General features: G+C 46.0%; 1 protein-coding gene across 4 annotated transcripts in view; it reads right to left on the bottom strand.

Moving 5' to 3' along the window:
* LIMA1 (LIM domain and actin binding 1) overlaps nucleotides 1–19,124 on the bottom strand; it is a 513,666-nt gene that overhangs the window by 131,612 nt on the left and 362,930 nt on the right. For all 4 annotated transcript variants that reach the window (XM_069653458.1, XM_069653461.1, XM_069653459.1 and 1 more), the window contains one exon: nucleotides 11,391–11,445. In XM_069653458.1, the coding sequence (XP_069509559.1) occupies nucleotides 11,391–11,445 (55 nt within the window). The remainder of the gene's footprint in view (nucleotides 1–11,390; nucleotides 11,446–19,124) is intronic.

Below are 19,124 nucleotides of genomic sequence, written 5' to 3'. Positions count from 1 at the left end.
AATTCCGGCAGAGGGCGCTGTGCACGAGGTTGTGGCGTCGATGTCCCTCGACGGGCTGCGTACCATGTCGACATCACCATCAGTACAAATAGCTTGTGCCGCGCCAGTTGGCTTCAGTTCTGTTTTTGCGAGGAAATATTCAAGGAACACCCAGGCGTGCCTCATGACTGATGAGACTCTTCGTGAGAGGAAAGTGTAAGAAAAGTAAACTGTACTGCAGGGTAGGATGGGAGGGGCGATGAGGAATATGTGGGAGGAACATCCAGTCGAAAGAACATTACAGTTGGTAATTAACTTGTTCTTTGAATGGACTGTGTCCTCCCTCCAAATTCCTCATCTTCTGATAGACTCCCATAGGAGTGGTAATTTTGGGAGGTGGGAGTACTAGTTATTGTTCTCATGGATGGAATGAAGTACCGCCTTCAAATAAACCCTCATTGGAGGAAGAGGCATCTAAGCAATAATGCTTGATGAAGGTATGCATTGATGCCCATGTTGCAGCTGAACACATCTGCTGCAGGGATTCCTCTTCAGAGCCGCAGAAGTAGCCATCCCCCTAGTGGAATGGGCCTCAAGTCCATCTGGGGGATCCTTCCCCGCCAATCTGTAGCACTCAATTATAGCCAAAATGATACAGCAGGATATGGTTTGTTTTGTCACCGCTAAACCCAATTTATGACCTGTATAACCCACAAAAAGTTGGTTATCTTGACGTAATCTTGACATTCTTGAAATGTAAAAACTGAGAGCCCTTTTAGGGTCCAGTCTATGAAACCTCTCCTCTCTGCCCAATTGAGGAGGAGGATAGAATGTTGATAGTATGATTTTTTTTTTTGTGACAAATGGAAGTCAGAAACTACCTTTGGTAAGAAAGATGGTTTAACTTTACTACCTTGTCCTTGCAAAACGTAGTATATGGGGGTTTACATGAGCGAGCCTGTAGTTCACTAACCCTGCGGGCTGATGTTAAGGCTAGAAGAAGGACAGTCTTCAATGTCAGAAGCCTCAAGGGACAAGAATGCAGTGGCTCAAAAGGTATACAAGTTAGAAACTTAAGTACTAGATTTAAATCCCAAGTTGGGACATGAAAAGGTACCGGAGGGTTTACGTTAGTAAGCCCTTTCAGGAATTGAATTATCAATGGAATTTTCAAGTAAAATACCTCTTGCGAGGAGCGCTTGAAAATGGACAGCGCAGCTAGATATCCTTTAATTGTTCCGATCTGGAGCCCCAGATTGGCTGGGTGCCACATTGAAAAGGGTCCACATCCTTATCTTTGCACCAGTTACTGAACTTGTTCCAACGACATCGGTACAAAGATTTTGTTGCAGGCCTTCTGGCCGAAAGCAAAATCTCCATCACGTCATCCAGAAGATCCCAATACTTGTATCTCAACCTCTCAGAAACCATGCGTGAAGGTTGAGTGTCTTGACCTCTGGATGGAGAACCAGACCTTCCTCTTGCGAGAGAAGATTCTCTCTTTGCGGAAGACGTATTGGAGGGCAGATGGACGTGTACAGAAGGTCTGAGTACCACGTCCTGGCCCAATCCGGGGCAATTAGGATCATGGTTTTCCTGAACTTTCTCAACCTTCCGATTACCTGAGGAATCACGCGGACTGGAGGAAATGCATACAGGAGTGGAAAATTCCAGTCCACCACGAACGCATCTCCTAGAGCTCCTCTCGGGAGAAATTCCCTCGAGCAGTACTGTTCGCACTTCCGGTTTACCGTGGTGGAGAACAGATCCACTTGAAGGGTTCCCCAAAGGGTGAAGATCTCCAGAAGGACTTCCTGAGCTAGCTCCCACTCAAGGGAGACACTGCTCTGCCTGTTCAGAGCGTCTGCCGCCGTGTTCTACTCTCCGGCCAGGTGAACTGCAGAAAGAGATTCCTTCTCGTATTGCCCAGAACCAGAGCTGCATTGCCTCTCTGCACAGTGGTAGTGACCCTATGCCTCGTCTCTTGTTGAGGTAGTACATTGCCACCATCCTGTCATCATTATCAGGACATTCTTTCCTTGTACAGAGTGCAGGAAGGCCTTCAGCGCTAGTCTGATTGCCCTCAGCTCCAACAGGTTGATGTGTAGTTTGGACCGTCATCTCCGGCCATGGTTGCCAAAAAGACTCTTCCTTCAGCATATTGTCGTTGCAAGCCCACCATAGTAGATCCTGAGCAACTGCGCTCGGAACTTGCAGAAGATCCAACATACTCCCCAAGAAGTGGTACCACTGTGTTCTGAGGGCCCATTGAAGTCATCTCATTCTCAATATGGCCTCTGGCATCAGAAAAATGCAGGATGCCATGAGGCCGAGTAACCTCAGAAAATCGAAGGCCGGCAGATGCTGGGCATTCTGGAACTTTGTTACCATCTGCAGAATGTGGAGAGTTCTCACCTCGGGAGGCGAGGCTTTACCCGAGGAAGTATCCAAAACTGCTCCGATAAACTGGAGCTTTTGGAATGTCATCATGTGAGACATCTTGAAATTGAGGGAGAAGCCCAGTTTGTGAAGTAAGTGACTTGTGATCGACAATTGTTTGAGCTCGTTCGGGAGAACATGCTCTGATCAACCAATCGTCTAGGTAGGGGTATAGGTGAACCCCCCACCCCCTCTCCCGAGACTCGCTGCCACAACCGCCATCAGTTTGGTGAAAACCCTCGGGCAAAGGTCAGTCCGAATGGCAGAACCCGAAACTGATCTTGAGAACCGCCAACTGCGAACCTCAGGTACTTTCTGTGCTTGGGATGGATTGGCACATAAAAGTAAGCATCCTGAAGGTCCAGTGATACCAACCAGTCTTGGAGTTGGAGAGCCTGAAGAATCTGAGAAAAGATTACCGTCTTGAACTTGTCCTTCCTGAGGAACTTGTTCAAGTCCAAGATGGGTCTCAATCCTCCGTCCTTCTTTGGGATGAGAAAGTAAGGGGAGTACCAACCCTTGTTCTCTCCGCTACAGGTACATGTTCTATTGCACCTTTCTCAAGCAGGGTTAACATTTCCTGCAACAGGAGCGGGTCTGGAATTTTGACAGAGTTGGTTCCCGGTGGATGGTCCTGAGGCCTTTTTAGGAAGGGAAGGCAGTAACCTTGAGCTACTGTCTCCAGTGCCCAAGCATCTGAAGTAATGCCCCACCATTCTTTCAGATGCTGAGAGATTCTGCCTCCCACCGGGGTTTTTTGTTGTAAGGCCTCAGTGATTTCGAGGCGGCTGCAGGAGCAGCTGAGGGCAAAGATGCTGTTCCTGAGGTTGGCTTTGCAGTCTTTCCTCGTCCACATCGAGCAACATTTCTTTTGCCTCCTTGAAAGGCCTGTCCTCTTCCTCTACCAAAAGAGGAGTAGTACCGAAAAGAACGACCCCTCCAAGATGAGGAGCCCAAATAGGGTTTCTGAGGCTGTCGCATGGAGGTGCTAAGAGATTTAGCTGCCGCTTTTGAGGTCTGTAATTTTTCTAGACTTTCATCAGCCTTACTACCAAAAAGCCTCAAGCCATCAAAGGGCATGTTGAGAAGTCTGGCCTGCACATCTGGTGCGAACCCCGACTTCCTCAACCACGCAAATCTGCGTAGCACTGTGCTTGCAGCCATGGATCTGCTGATGCTATCAGCAGAATCCAGTCCAGACTGTAGACATTCCCCCATTGCCTCCTTTCCATTTTAGACAATATTCAGGAAGCCTTCCCTTTCCTCGCCTTCCAGAATATGTTCAGCCGCCGCCGAAATGCAGTCCCACAGGGTATGAGTAAACCTGGCCAGTGTACAGGTGACATTAGTTGACTTTAGAGCCATGCTACTTGAAGTAAAAACGTTACGGGCCCAAGCATTAACCTGGAGGGATAGATGGATATGCAGTCTGTCTTGCGGTTGTTGCAGCTTGAATAACCAGACTTTCTGGAGTGGGATGCCTGTTTAAATACTCAGGATCAGAAGTAGAAGTTCTATACTTAGGAAAATTACTTTTTACTGCAGCAATGTTGTCAGGAGCTTCCCAGTTCTTTTCTACCGCTCTCTGAAGTGCCCTATGGAAGGGGAGAACAGGATCCTTCTGAGAGCCCCGATCTAGAATGTCAGTCATATCATCCTGATCAAAAGTGGGTGAGGCTCTACCCCAGCCCATGTATTCCACCACTCTATTCATTAAACTCCTGTACCCTGAATCTGCATGTTCTGCAGGGGTCAGGTTTAGCAAACTCCAGCTCAGGTGACGTATCAATGCCACTAGCAGAGTGAAGAGTCACACAGGTCTCTCATTTTCGATTCTGGATCAATTCTTCTGGGACCTCTCTAGTACCATATCGTACTCCAAAAAGGAGAAACCTCATCTTCAGAGCCACTTTCTTCAAATATAGAAGACAGACATAAGTCTGATTTTGTTAAAGGAGTAAATCTCCTGTCTTGTTCATAAGTTTTGGTCGAAGGAATCTTCGATGGTATCGAAGGAGTCTTCAAGAACACCGATAGAGTCTTCGACAAAGGCGTTGAAGACACTTTTGGCTTTGATGTCTAAGCCATCGGCGCCGATGGCGTCGACGAAATCGTGGATGTTTTCAACTACTTTTTTATAAGGTGTCAGGGAACACTGGATTCTCAAGGAATCATCAATGACTTCACGTCGACTCAAGTTTTACGAGTTTCACCAATACTACTGGGATATACCACAGTAGTTCCTGACTTCCCTGTGTCATCCGATGGAGCAACCGGGGTCTGGCTCTTTTGAGGCTTGAGGGGGTCGAGGCCGCATTCTCAAAGACCTTCATCTTCCTTCTAAAATCTTCCCATTTTCTTGGGGAATCCGACTTAGTCGGGCATCGTACCAATTCGGTAGATGTATCGGATGATTAAGAGTGAGAACTAGGTCTCCTTTTAACTCTTCCTCTTCAAAGAGTGCCTCGATCTACTACAAGATCAGGACCTCTTAGAGTCTATGACGATCCGATTCTTTTGAATCGCTCGATTTTTTAATGTCTTTTAGACAAGGCCTTCGAGGAGCCCTTAGAAGCTTCCCGCCCCACCGCCAGTTTACCTTTCCTCTCATGATGGGCCTTCTCCGTCATCAACTGACAGGAGCCACAGTCGCTGATTCGATGGTCTGAACCTAAGCACCAGAGACAAATGCTGTGAGATCTGTGATCAACATCTTCGAACCGCAGTCGATAAATTTTTTTAACCCTGTCTTGGGAGTAGAAAGGGTAGATGAAGACGACATTTTCTGAAAACTTCGAAGCGCGCTGCTCGAGAGTGAAGCAATAGGAAAAACGGAACTGAAGCCAACGGGCGTGGCACAAGCTATTTTGTACTGATGGCGACGTCGACACGGAGCCAGTCGAGGGACATCGACGGCACGACCTCATGCACAGCGCACTCTGCTGAAAAAAAGAATTCCGAAGTAGCGAAGCTCGCAGGATACAAATATCATAAGATGAATACGTGGGAGGACAATCCATTCAAAGGGAGCATTTTCATGGAGGCATTTGAACATGATGCATAAAGATTTTAAAATAACTCTGGCTTTAATAGGTAACCAATGGTGTTCTCTTCTGGTATTAGATATATGCTCAGATTTTCTTATTCCAAGGGCGGTCCTCAGAGCTTTGTTTTGTATCAGCTGTAATTTATTAAGGTTGGTGGTGGCAGTGCCCAAGAGTAATACATTACAATAATTTAGTCTTGACAGAATCAGGGCTCTGGCCATTGTGATACAGTTCGCAGGCGTCAATAATTGGCGGCTAAGGGAGATAGGTTTTGAAGTGTACGAGGTCGAGAGTGCACTGATATGTTTGGTTAGAGATAGGTTGGAGCCTAAGTAAACTCCAAGGGTTTTCACATGTTTGAGAACAGGGATGATGGTGCTGTCGTTGATAGCGACGTAATCAGGATGAAGGGCATTTATTTTAGGTTGGGAGCCCACAATAAGAATCTGTCTTATCATTAAGGCAAAGACTATTTAGGGCCATCCAATTTTGAATAATGGAGTAGATTTTATTCATGGTTAGTGTGTCTTGGTCAGAGTTCCCTGATAGAGGGATGAGGATCTGGGGGTCATCTGCAAAATTCGTGTAGATGACACCCATAACGTCCAGGGCTGAGAAAAGGAGCTTAGTGTAGGCGTTGTAGAGTGAGGGTGATAGACAGGATCCTTGCGGTACGCCTATGGGGCCCAGTATGGGATCGGCAGCTTCTTTAAATGGCCACTCTCGAAGTGCGTTCTGCCAGGAATGATTTGATCCACATGGTGGCATTATTGGAAAAATGCCAATCTTTGGCTAATTTTGTGCAAAGTTTATTATGGTCGACCAAATCGAACGCTGCCGATAGGTCTAGTAAGAGTAGGATGCAGAGTTTTCCTGAATCTCTGATGGCGTCCATTTTTATTTTAAGATCCAGTAGGGCTGTCTCCGTGGTATGATTGGGGCGGAACCAGATTGCCTGGTGCCAAGCAGTTGGTTCTGTCCCAGGTGCGCTGGAACTTGATGGTACACTATTTTGTCGAGGATTTTCAATAGGGAGGGGACTGTGGTTATGGGCCTGTAGTTGGTGGGCACAGCGAGGTCAATGTTTTTTTTTTTTAGCAAAGGGGTAACTCAGGCTTCCTTAATGCTGGCTGGCACCTAGTTCTTTTCAAATAAGGAATTTATTAATTTAGTTATAATAGGTGTCAGTGTGCGTGCAGAGGATGTCACAATTTTGGCCGGGACGGAATCACCCCTGCAGTTGGCTGCTTTAAGCTTGGCTATAGTATTGAGCACTAATTCTTGAGACTGGGTTGAACTGGAATTGGGGTTTGTGATTCATTAAGGATGGGTAGGTGGTTGTGGGGAACAGGTATCTCACTAAGAATTTGTTTATCTAAGATTTTGTTTTGTAAAAGGTTAATCTTTGCAGAGAGCGCGTCTTGGATGCTGTTGCACCACTCTTAGCTGGAGTTAGTACAGCTCGTACTAGGTAATTATTCTCCATTTCTTTTAGGATTGCAAAGAGTTCTTTAGAGTCGGAAGCAGCGTTACCGATCCGGGCATTGAGGGCATTTGCTTTGTAGGTGATGATGGCTTTTTTATAAGTTCTGTTTGCTTCCTGGTAGGCTAAATCAGTGGCTGTTGATGGATGTTTCCTACTGGTGTGTTCCAAGGCGTGTTTCGTTCTCCTGAGTGAGACAAGATCCTCACTAAACTAAAAACACGATTGTTTTTCTGACCGTTGATGGTGGCCGTGAGGCATTTATGGTAGCTTTCTGCTGGAGTACTCTGGCTATCGTCGTGGATGGGTAGGGTATTTAATGCCTTATGGCAGCAGTGGCTCTAGGTTTTCTGGTGTGACTTTGCGAGGGTTTCTAATTTCATAAGTGTTGGAGATTTTGGGGGCGGATGCAGGTGGTTCGTAGGTGTTAATGGTGAGCAGGATGCTATGATGGTCTTACCAGTCAAGTGGGGTTATCGCATTAATGGAGGCATCCATGTTAATTGCGAAGTTAATCCACAATGCATCCTTTGATATAGGTAGGCGAGTTTACTAGTTGAGTGAAGCCCATGTCCTTCGGTGGAGAGTGAAGTGCTTCTGCTTGCTCTTGAGAGCCAAAGAATGTAGGTCCCTCTCTGTCTCCGACTGTGGGTTTGGCAAGAACACCGGCAGGCAGATCTCTTGATTCAGATGCAAAGGAGACACCACCTTGGGCAAGAAGTTTGGGTGAGTGCGCAATAGGACCTTGTCATAAAACGTGGGCATGAAGACAGCGCCTGCAGCTCACTAACCCTGCGTGCAGAGGTGACAGCCAACAATAAAACCATCTTCAGTGTCACCAAGTGGATGTTCGAGGCCATTGGCTCGAAAGGCTTGCGTTGCAAAGCTCCAAGAACCCCATTGAGATGCGGCCTGTGCACCGGAGGAAAAAGCCTAGACAACTCCTTAAGGTGGGCCTTAACCACCGGGTTCGCTGCCGAAAACACATGCTATCGGGAATTCTTGTGAGCCCCGATGGCTGTCAAATACATGCAGCAAGTAGCCACCTGAACTCAAGAACAAGTCAGGTGTGCTGAAAAAGCCAGTAGTTCATACAGGACAGGTGACGGGGTCCAGACCCTTGTCGCAAGCCCAATGGCAGAACCTAGTCCATTTGCTTTGATACTGGGATCAAGTCAGACCTTCTGGCCTGCTGAATTATGTCACAGTTATCTGGAAATTGAGCATGCCCAAGCCTCAGTTGATCAGGAACCAGGCCACCAGGGCCCCAAGATGGTAGCGCAACTGAAGCATATCCGAAAAACAGGGCCTCAAAGGCCAGCGGGGGCAACCAGGATGAGGCTGCTGCCCACAGAAGCCTGGAACTTGCAGAGGTTCCGCCAGAGAATAGAATAGAGGTGGCTGGGAACACGCAACACCTGCGGCCATGCCAGCAAATCGGGAAGGTGCCTCACAGTGACCCCCGACCTTCCCATGAGGCAAACTGTGGGCCCTTGCATTCAGGGGAGATGCAAACAAGCCCAGGTCCACGAACCCCCTAATGCTGGAACAGAGGCAACAAGGAGTTGTTGTGCAACTCCCACTCATAGGTGTTGAACCCCCAAGCAACTCAGTTGATCCGCTTCTGCATTGCTGTCATCCGGCAGGTGGACTGCGAAATCCAAATTCTCTCTGTAAGGGTCCATTCCCACATCGAAACCGCCTCCATGCAGAGGAGGGGAGGGGGAAGAGACGGGTGCCACCATGCTTGTTCAGGTTAAACATTGTAGTAGAATCGTATGTCCTGACCAGAGCAAACCTCTCCTTGATTATTGGCAAGCTTGAGCAGATTGATATGCATGAGGGTATCCATTCTGGTCCATGCTCAATGAATCGCAAAGCCCTCCAGAGTAGCCCCCCAGCCTGAAATAGAGGAGTCCGTTGCCACCACCAGAGTAGGCTTGGGCGGGTGAAGGGGGCTCCCACTGAAACATTGCCATCCATCAGCAAAGATCAGCCAATAGGAGCAGTGAAATTGGGATCCTGTCCGAGACCCAGTCTCCTGATACCAATTGGCCGCCAGGTGGAGCTGGAGGTGCCTCATCTTGAGATGGGCGTCCTGTATAGTTAGCACGCAGGAGGCCATCAGGCCAAGAATGTGCTGGAACCATGATGCCGAGGTGGTAGAGTTGACCAGCAAGTGCCCCACTGTCTTGTGGAGGGACAAAAGCCTTCCGGGTGTGGAGGAACACCCGCTGAGCATTAGTGTTCCAATGTACCCTTAGGAAGACCAGATCCTGAGCCTGCATAACTGATTACCTCTGGTTGAGCGAAAACCCCAGCTGATGAAGGGTATCTGCCAATCTCTGGCAGGAGTGCACCAACACTTCGGGAGGCCCCACCCTCAACAACCAGTCATTCAGATAAGGGTACAGATGATGGCCTTCCAAGCAGAGAAGGCCCGCCACTGCATTCATCAACTTTGTGAAGACACGAGGGGCCAAGTTCAGGCTGAAGGGCAGCATTTTTTTTTACTGGAGAGTTGGAGGTATTGCGGTCCCAGGCCCCAGAAAGCCTTGTGGACGATGCAAAGGGCCTTGAACTTGATCCTTGTCGCCACTGGGAGGCAATGAAACGCCCTGGTTGATGGCCTTGGAGCGAGCTCCGGTAGGCTGGAGCCCTCAGCACCTGTGCTGGTAGCCGTGCTCAATCTAGCCGAGGAACGACTATAAGGTGGTACTCAATTATCCCTTAGCCCCCTGGGGGAAGGAGTCTCTGCGCTGTGGAGCCGTGCTGAAAAGAGCCTACCTTGTCCTGATGAGAGGTCCCGGAGATGAAGTCTTTAATGTGAGGCAGAGGATATCTCCCTCCACCGTGATAACTGATTCATCAATGGCCTATGACCGAGAGCGCTGCAGGCTGCACATGAATGCCAGCAGTGGTCAGGCCCCAAATACTCAAGGCAGAGTGCATGGGGGTCCGAGGCCAGGAACGAGTGGTTGCAAGAGGCACATCGCAAGAATCCTCATGTGGCTGACATGCGCTGGGCAGGTGAGGCACCAAAGGGAAGTGAAATAAGAAATAAAAAAACAAACGGAGCAAGCGCAAAGCCAAAAAAGAAAAAAAAAAGTCTCTGCGCTGGCTGCCATGTCAGACACCATCTGTGCGGAAAAAGGGACTGAGGTGGGATGCCGGAGGGCGGTGCGTTCTCACAGCCGAGGCAGCGCCCCCTCATACTATGCTACATTTTAGTGGGATAGCTCATTTTTCCACTGCCAAAGGGTCCGGCACCGTCCCCATGTTGGGGGAATGCCCACAAGGATGGAGGAAAGGGGCCGGGATGTATGAGTATAGCTAGAACACCCCCGTTAATAATTGAAAGTGGGCAATTTGTTAAGTCACAGCAGAAGGCTGGAAGTCTAGATATTTTTAGCCAAAGTTTGTTTAGGTTTTTAATCGGAGAGCTGTGTGGCCATGGAAATCGGGGGAGCGGTGGGTATAGAAGAAATAGTGATCCCGGATATATAAGTCTACACAAGTGTAAAGTACTTTGTTAATTAAGTGATGTTATGCTACCAGTCCTATAAGTGACATGCGCGAGGTTGCATTAGAGAACAAATCAAAAATAGTTGTTAAAAAAAAAAAAAAAAAAAAAAGGTTTTAAAAAAGACCCCTTGGAGCCACATTAGCATTTTTCTCAATGTGTCCATTCTCCTACAATTTGCACATCTGTTTAATCAGTGAGCCTGAGCCTTGCCCTAGCATCATTGGTGGGGGGGGGGGGTGGTTACCTACAACATAGAGGTTGGGGGCTGTCTTGTGTTTTGTGGGAGCGGCTAGAAACCAATTTGTTGTTCTGGCCCTAGGAGGCATGGGAGTGGAATTTCAGATGTGCCACGTTAGGCATTGTGTGGCTATCATCAGCTAATAAGAGGTCGAGTTGGGTCCTTAACAGAGCAATAACTCGATACGCAAGAGGCAGAAGCCAAACAGCAGGAGGGCGAGGGCTCATTAAGATGTATGGACTGGTGCACGCATGATGTTGGCCCCTACCGATGGTAGGGTTTCCCAGGGCAGTTTAAGTAGAGCTCGTAGTAAAGGAAGCCTAAAGATTGTTGTCCATTTGTGAACATCATTGCTCCCTAATGTAATAAGTTATGTTAAAGATGTACAAGGAAAAGTGAAATGCACACACTGCGACTGGTTTAGTTAGTTAAGGATTTTACAGACTCTTTCCCAGATTTCAAAATGTAGTAAAAAGAATTGTGGAAGTCCCAGGAGGCAGGCAAAGTGGAAGACAAAACAGCCTAAATGCTGGCAGATAAAGGGATAGGGCAGGAATGTTTCCACTAGCAAATGTTAGTTTAATGAAGGTATGTGCAAGGATTTAGGGATATCTTGAAATGGTTGCAGAGTACGAGGGAGAAGATTACATAAAAGATTAACAAAGATGGGGCACTTACGGTCATGGTCTGCAGGACTTTTGCAAAGAGAAGGGCCACTCTCCGTTACACCCATCTGCAAAAAAAAAAGTAAAACCTTTGAGACAACTTCACCTTCAAGGGTAAGCGTGCCAGCAATCCAGAAGAAACGAATAAAACATGAAAAATTAATCAGCTGCAGCTGGCAAGGATTTGTATTCACTCGCACCAGGTGAGAAGAAAAGATTACTTACCCATGGTAATGTTCTTTCGACTGGATGTTCCTCCCACTTATTCCTCATTTTAGGATATCTTTGTTTCCAGATTCAGCTGCTTTGGAGAAAAAAAATTCTCGGCAGAGTGCGCTGTGCGTCAAGACAGTCTACCCAATGTCCGTCGAGGGTCTCCATCTCGGTTGACGTCATCGTCGAGACCATATACCACATGCAGCGCCCGTTTGCTTCAGTTCTGTTTTTTCACCACCCATGTGCAGAATTATCACCATTGACAAATGCCTTTAATTTATCAGACCTTAAAAGAGCTGAAAGTCTAAAGCTTGGAAATTCTACAGTGGTGTAGGTTGGGAGAGCGAGGAGGACTACATAGGAGGAACATTCAGTCGAAATAACTTTACCAGGGGTAACTTGTCCTTTGAATGTATAGCGCCCTCCCACGTATTCCTCATCTTATGATAGACTCCCAAAGCAGTATTTAGTTCTTTCAGAGGAGGAAGAAAGAATTTGAGTGTTATTTGTCAAGAATGGATCATAGAACTGCCTTCCCAAATCTTCCCTCATTGTTAGCTGTGTCTAAACAATGTTTTGTAAACGCGTGAACGGTGAACCAGGTAGCTGCCTCGCAGATATCCTTTATCGGAACTCCCCTCTGAAGGGCAGAGGAAGTTGCCATGCCCCTAGTGGAATGAGCCCTTAAGCCTTCTGGGGATCTTTCCCACCTAGCATGTAGCACTCCAAAATAGCTAGTATGATCCATCTGGACAGAGTTAGTTTGGTAACTGGCAGACCTAGTTTGTGCCCTGTATAACCAATGAAGTTAGTTGGGCTGTCGCAACTTTGCTTTTCTTGAAACATAAAAGCATAGAGCTCTCCTTAGATAGACTTTCTGTGCTAAATGGTAATTCGATACAATCTTAGGTAGACAAGAGGCTTTGACCTTAAGGACAAACTTATCCTTGTAAAAGGTCGTAAGCAGAGGTTTAAAGGAAAAGGCCTGAAACTCACTCACCCTGCGGGCTGATGTCATCTCTACTAACAAATAGTTTTAGAAGTTAGCAACCTTAAAGGGCAGAAATTGAGTGGCTCGAAAGGAGCACACATCAAAAACGTTAAAACCAAATTAAGGCCCCAAGTTGGGATTTGGAAAGGTGTAGGAGGAAACATGTGTGAGACCTTTAAGAAATTGAGTTGAGGGTATTTTGAAGTAGGATACCTTCTCTGAGGTGTGCTGGAGTATGGAAAGCACTGCTAGATAGCTGTAACCCGTTTACATCATGCTGAAATGGATGCTGTTGTGGCATTAGGATGTAGTGTATTTGGCCTTTTGGAAGTCTGAAGCTCAGAAGCAACAAAAAAGAAACATGGTTGCAATAATGCAAACATGATCATACCCCAGTGCAGTGGAAGTGGTCATGGACTGGTCTTGGTTACCTTGATTTGTACAATCCAGGGTGCAGAATAACTCCCGACCTTGTAAATAAAAATAATTGCTTGTCCAATCTCTTCCATTGCCTCTGTGCCTGCAGATCCCGCCACATTCAATCTTCAATCATCTCTTCTTTCAACTCACTACTCCATGCCTCCCACCCCTTTACCCCACCTCGGAAAAGCCTCAACCTTTGTTATCCCATCTCAAGTCCCTCCGTTCTTCCTTTCGCAGGGCTGAACTTGGCTGGGAAGAGGGGGTCAGGGGACAATTCTTTTTTTTAAACTGTACCCCGTATCATAACACGATCACTACTCTTCCTAGGACTTCCTAGTACTTCCATCTGCTAAAGGAAAAGAAATAAAATAAACCAGTAATACTCACTCTCCTCAGTTTATCTATTGCAAATCCTTAACTCTATACTTTCACTCAGACCACTCCCGTTCCTCCCATCCCTCTCTTCCACTAAACTTGCCGACTACTTCACCACCAAAGTCTCACCCTTCTGCGCGGCTTTTACCACTCACTCTTTCCACCCTCATGCCCTTGTTAACCATTGGAAGACCCGGCTTCTTAGTCCTTTCTTTCCTCTAAACTTTCCCTACCTTGTCGCCCTCCCCAACACTCTCCTTCCACAGATTCCGATACTGTCCAAATCTTGGGTCGTGCACACCCTACTGCCCCTCCCTTTGATCCTAAACCTCTTCTCTTATTCCGGTCTACCCACAGTTACTTTCCACCTCTCTTTAATCTCTCACAATTAAGTCTACTTTCCCCTCCTGCTTCAGACATGCTATCATTCTTCCCATACCTAAAAAACCCTCTCAACCCTTCGCCTCTCGTTTTCGTCCCATCTCTTCTCCCATTCTTATCTAAAATCGTTGAGGATGGTCTGTTCTCAGGTCTCTTTTTTGCAACTCTACTTTTCTTCCTCCTCTCCAGTCTGGCTTACATCCTCACTCTTGAGATGGCCCTTCTCAATGTCTCGAATACTCTGCTTACTGCATGTCACACCAAGCGCTCCTACATACTTTGAATAAAAATCTGCATAGAGGTTGAGGAAAATGTTGATGACCTCAATCTCTTTACTTTTCTCTTCTCCTGGCTTTTCAAGATCGGTTCTCACTTGATTTTATACTTCGCGATCTAAACAATCCTACTCGGTTTACTAGGCCGGCAAGCTCTCCTTTCATCACCATCTGCTGTATGGTGTCACTTAGGGTTCTGTCCTGGCATCAATACTCTGTTCTCCCGATACTGCGTCACTCTCAGCCTTGATAACATAATTATTATGTTTAGTCCCTGGGTTCGCCTTACTGAAAGATCCAGTTAACATTTTATAAGCAATCTGGATACAAAAGAAGCCTCAACATTTATGATACAGAAGTAACATCATTCGAAGTATTAAAAATCTTTTGGCTATATTTTATTTTAACGTTTTGGACATTTTACTGCAAAATAAAGCACCATATTATGCAAACTGGATCAACTCATTTGAAGGCAGTCTGGACCACATTTTCTTGATCTTAAAACGCACAATACAGATGCCTTTTTTTTAGTTAGGTTTAGGTAATCTACATGCACTGATCTCAACCAAAATAGTCTTGCAAAATGCGCAGTTTTGTTATAAATTTCTCAAGGAAGTCTACTTTCACCACAATGTGGCATCTTGGTGATTATATTGCTACCAATGAATTGGAGTAGTTTACTTGAGAAAAACGTTTTCGCAGGTTTCCTGGACTTCCAGTGACCCTGGACAGAACATGGCTTAAGAGGAAGGATGTTACACAATAATGGGAGCCATAAAAGGTTCATCCACCGAAACCTGAATGTTGGAAACAGTGTAGATCTGCTGGCAACAGCAATCTACAACCCAATGCATTCTGGACTAGAACCATATTAGGTGTGGTGTATCATGCATAATCTCAGGCATTGAATTCTGGCCTCAATGGGGAGTCAAAGGAGTAAAGCCAGAACAGATGAGATGTGGTTTCAACAGAGGCATAAGAGGGACCGCCTAATTCTGATAGCTCTAAATCTTACTAGAAAGAGATCTTGTGAGGCCAAGATAAACCGTATGAACGCAATAATTCATTGCTAGTTGAAGAGGTGCCTAGTTTTTCCTAATGTCCACTCTTCTGGTGGCCACTTAAAAGCAAGGCTCTTAGCCAAATAGCTTCTGTTCATCTTAAGACTATCACATTCTATCCCCGAGAAAATACCTAGCACACAGTTGACCAGGTTAAAGCCTCGAATAGGATGGTTGGGTTATAGCTTCAACAGCTGAGTGTCATCAGCAGAGTTATTTGCAGTGACATTGTACTGGAGAATATGTGGGGCAAATAGATGTTTAATAGTGGCGAAAATATAGCTCTGTGGATATCTACCCATAAGAGTGTGGGTTGGATTTAAAAAGGCCCAACAGTTTTTTGATTACCTGTAAAAACGAAAATAAAAAAACCAAAGCAAGTTTGGAAATGACAATATCTGTCAAACTAACAAGGAGCATCGATTGGTTGAAGAGGATCCAAATACCAGATCCTTCTCCATCTAATTCAAGCCTCATGTCATTTAACAGCAATGTAAAAAAAAGGAGCGTGTAGAGAGCAGAATTCAAGATGTTTTGTTCAATTAATGAAGTCAATTGATCAGTGGCAATCTTCTCTAGTTGTTTGGCTAGCTAGCAGATGCTCGATTTCAGACTAAGATTAGACAGGTAATATGGATCAGGATATGGTTGTCTCAGAATTGGAGTGGCAAAATCTCATTTCAAAATGTCTGGTATGACGCCCTTAGAAACCGACAGGTTTACGATTTTAAAGGGAGGACAAGTAAAAGGTTAAAGTGAGGCCATTTCTTCAAAATTTTTTTGAAGAAATAGATTAAGTGGAGAGCCGTTGATATTACTCTTCTTTAGTTACTGTCTCCATTCTAATACTGAAATAAGCAAAATAATCGTGAATATGTGCATGCTTACAAGCGTTGGATATCAGAGCAGAAAGATACAATATGAGGCAGGTTGTTAGAAGTATCTTGTAAATTGCAAGGAGTTAGCATTAATCTATTGGGAATATATTTCCTTATTACAAATTTTATTTTTCAATTATAATTGATGGCTGAAGATTTTCATCTTTCTGCAACTAGAGTGACTCCATGTTTTCTTGAATTTCCTTTTTTGTGCTTAAACTACTTTAAAGTCCTGGTAGAAAATGTTTTGAGTGAGGCTTCTTCATGCAGGTTTCAGAGATAGGTTGATGGTTATCTAAAGCTTCAGACATCTGTTAGAACCAAGAAGCAGCTGCTACATTAACTATGGAGGTCCCATCAGAAACAGAAAGGGAGGAGACAAAATTTAAATATTTCCCAACTCTGAAGTGTTTTGGCGTATTCCGATGCAGCAGAAGCCAGCTGTTATGGGTTAGTATAGTTTGATCAGTTCATGGGAGAGCTGGCAGTTGTGGGTTCTCTGATCATTCTAACTGAGCTGCAAAGAGATTGGGGTGTTTCTAGCCCACTGATGGGGCGGCTAGTGCTTTGATGTGGCATGTCTAAGATCAGAGTGTGGCATTCATCTTCCTTGGGTTGGTTGAGGATGTTAGTATGTGGTTCAGGCATGCTGGTGGTTGTTGGTTTCAAGTTGTAAGATCCTGCCTGTTCATGATTCAGATATTTTGTTTCATGAAAGAAGGGGGAGGACTGTTATATGGATAAATGAATGCGTCACGCTCACCTGGTCTCCACGGGGGTGTGCTCGTGTGTGTAGGGTGTTGTCTGTCCTGATGCTGCTCTGCGTGGCTGGTGATGCTAGTTTGCGTCTCCCCTTAGTCCTTGCTTCAGGAGATGTTAGCCTGCAAGTCGAAACAAGATATTAGCTACCGAAGGGAGCTGGTCAGTGGTTTCATCTCCTTCCGGTCTATCCTTCACTTCTTCTGGCTCACCTCTGTTTTTTAATGGGCGAGCTCTCCGTCCTGCACTCTCTGGCAGGCGCGCGGTTCACAGTCTTTCCTGGATCGAGTTACGTCACTGATCCGAAGGAAGTTGCTGAAGTAGAAGGCCCGGGAGTAAGCAGGTAAGTCTATTCCAATAACTGCATGGAATTACTGCCTTGAAGTCTTTCTGTTCAAGATAAGTAATGTCCGTTATTGTCTTACAGGTGCGGCGTTAAGCGACCTTCGGTTGATGGATTACCCTCCTGACAATGATGCTCAGGATTCCTGCCGGTAAGTATAGCGCTGTGCTGGGCGCGCGAATGTTCGCCTCTGTAGCTTTCCTTTGCTACATGCGACTAACCGGTTTGTCCTTTTCTGTTCAGCAGGTACGGCGCGAGTCCAGGAAGAATAGAAGATCCGTGTGGCGGTGTCGAGCTGCGGCGCGCTGCTGAGTGAAGAACTGTCCGGTGAAGTTCCTGGAGCGGGCAGATCAGGTGAGTAGCTACCCGAGAGGGTGCTTTTCGTTCTGTTCTGCAGATGCGGCGGTCCGTGGGAAAGCAGGAGATGAGATCTGGATGTACTGCAGGTAAGGCCTTCGATGCTTAAATAACTCCCGTTATTCTCTGTTCGCAGGTGCCGATGGATGGAAAACTCTGCACGGGCGTGGCAGAAGGAAGCAAGAACTGATCTGACACGTTGAGCGTTACGCTGCAGGAGTGCAGAATAACGCGAAGCGGGTTCAGATTGTTGGGTGCGGTTTAAATAGCCTTGCAAGTAGTTCCAAGAAAATAGTCCTCTTCTCCGTATCCCTTCTCTCAGGTAAAGTAGTTTCCAGGTCACACCCTGAACTGAATGGCTCAGCCTCTTCGAGCCAAACTAATGGACCATGTAACTAACACCTCCATGAGCCCGGCGCCCTGTTCCTGAGCTACCTACCTCAGGGCATGAATAAAAGGAACGTATATCAATGTACCTGATGTCTCAAGGATCTATCCTTACAACAGCACCATCAAAAAGGTATATTTGGCACAAGCTCCTGCCCAATTTTGGGGCATCTGTGGCAATGGCTAGCAAGGCCTCAACTACTCAGTTTATAAATAAGATGAATAATATCGGAGCCAGCACACATACCACATACTCCTTTTCCTACATTAAACACTGCTGTTGTGGCACCTCCCAAGCCCCATCTAACCACAGCTTTGTTCTGTGAATACAATAATTTATTTTCATTCAGTAACTGGGATGGATTGCATACTGTTCTTTCTGCAATGGAGTTCTGAAATGGATCTCTGTGTCCATCTTACTGCCACTTCCTCCCTGCACTCTGTGGTCCAGCCCCAGATCCCCCACCTTCATCTGGGTGGCATCCTAAAAATTCCTGACACTCTGATCCATCCAACCTTACCACTCTCCCACCACCCTCCTCTGCACCCCAGTCTGCCTCCCACCTCCTGGACCAATACATCACAGCTCCACACTTGCTTCTACTCTACCACCACCTTTCCCTTCCTGGTTTTTGCAATCAGCTTTTCACACCGTTTACAATCGAAAAACTGATTTTGCAATCCAAGAGCACCAATACAGCACTGTGTAGTAAAGCACCATTATATAAAAAAGCAAAGGGAAAAATTAAAACCACAATGAGAATATTTTATAGATCATCATAAACTGACTACAATCTCTGTTCAGGACCTAGTAATATACACGGCCAAGAAAACCCCTATAATTTCTTTTCTCAGAAAAACCTAACCTATACTGATGGCATAATCACATGTGTGGAAGCCTAGGAACGCACTTTTCCATCATAACAGAGATTGGAGGTACCCCAACCCCAGTTAAATTATACAACTTTTACACATGTAAAGTTGGTAACATAGGGAGAGAACTCGGTTGACAGACCAGTTCAACTACATATTTTCTAATGAACGTTTTTTCTTTTTCCAGTTTTTAAGTCACCAAAATAGATGTAATAAAGTTAATGTTCATAATGAAAGGCCCAATTATTTTGGATTTGTAGTTACAACATAACAGCTGGCTCAAGAATCACTCACAGTCTGAGGTGGTTCATGACAGCTCTCCCTCTAGTCTCATATAGAACCTCCACCCTAACGCAGGTGTTCATATCTACAGAAGGCTGACACCCCCCCTTCTGTCCATGTCCATCTTCACCTAGTGGTGATGACCT

This window comes from Ambystoma mexicanum, chromosome 3q, assembly GCF_040938575.1.
Source record: "Ambystoma mexicanum isolate Mex_15411 chromosome 3q, UKY_AmexF1_1, whole genome shotgun sequence".
In the NCBI taxonomy this organism is placed as follows: Eukaryota; Metazoa; Chordata; class Amphibia; order Caudata; family Ambystomatidae; genus Ambystoma; species Ambystoma mexicanum.
The sequence above is the reverse complement of the archived record's forward strand: the minus strand, read 5'-3'. Positions and strand labels throughout refer to the sequence as shown.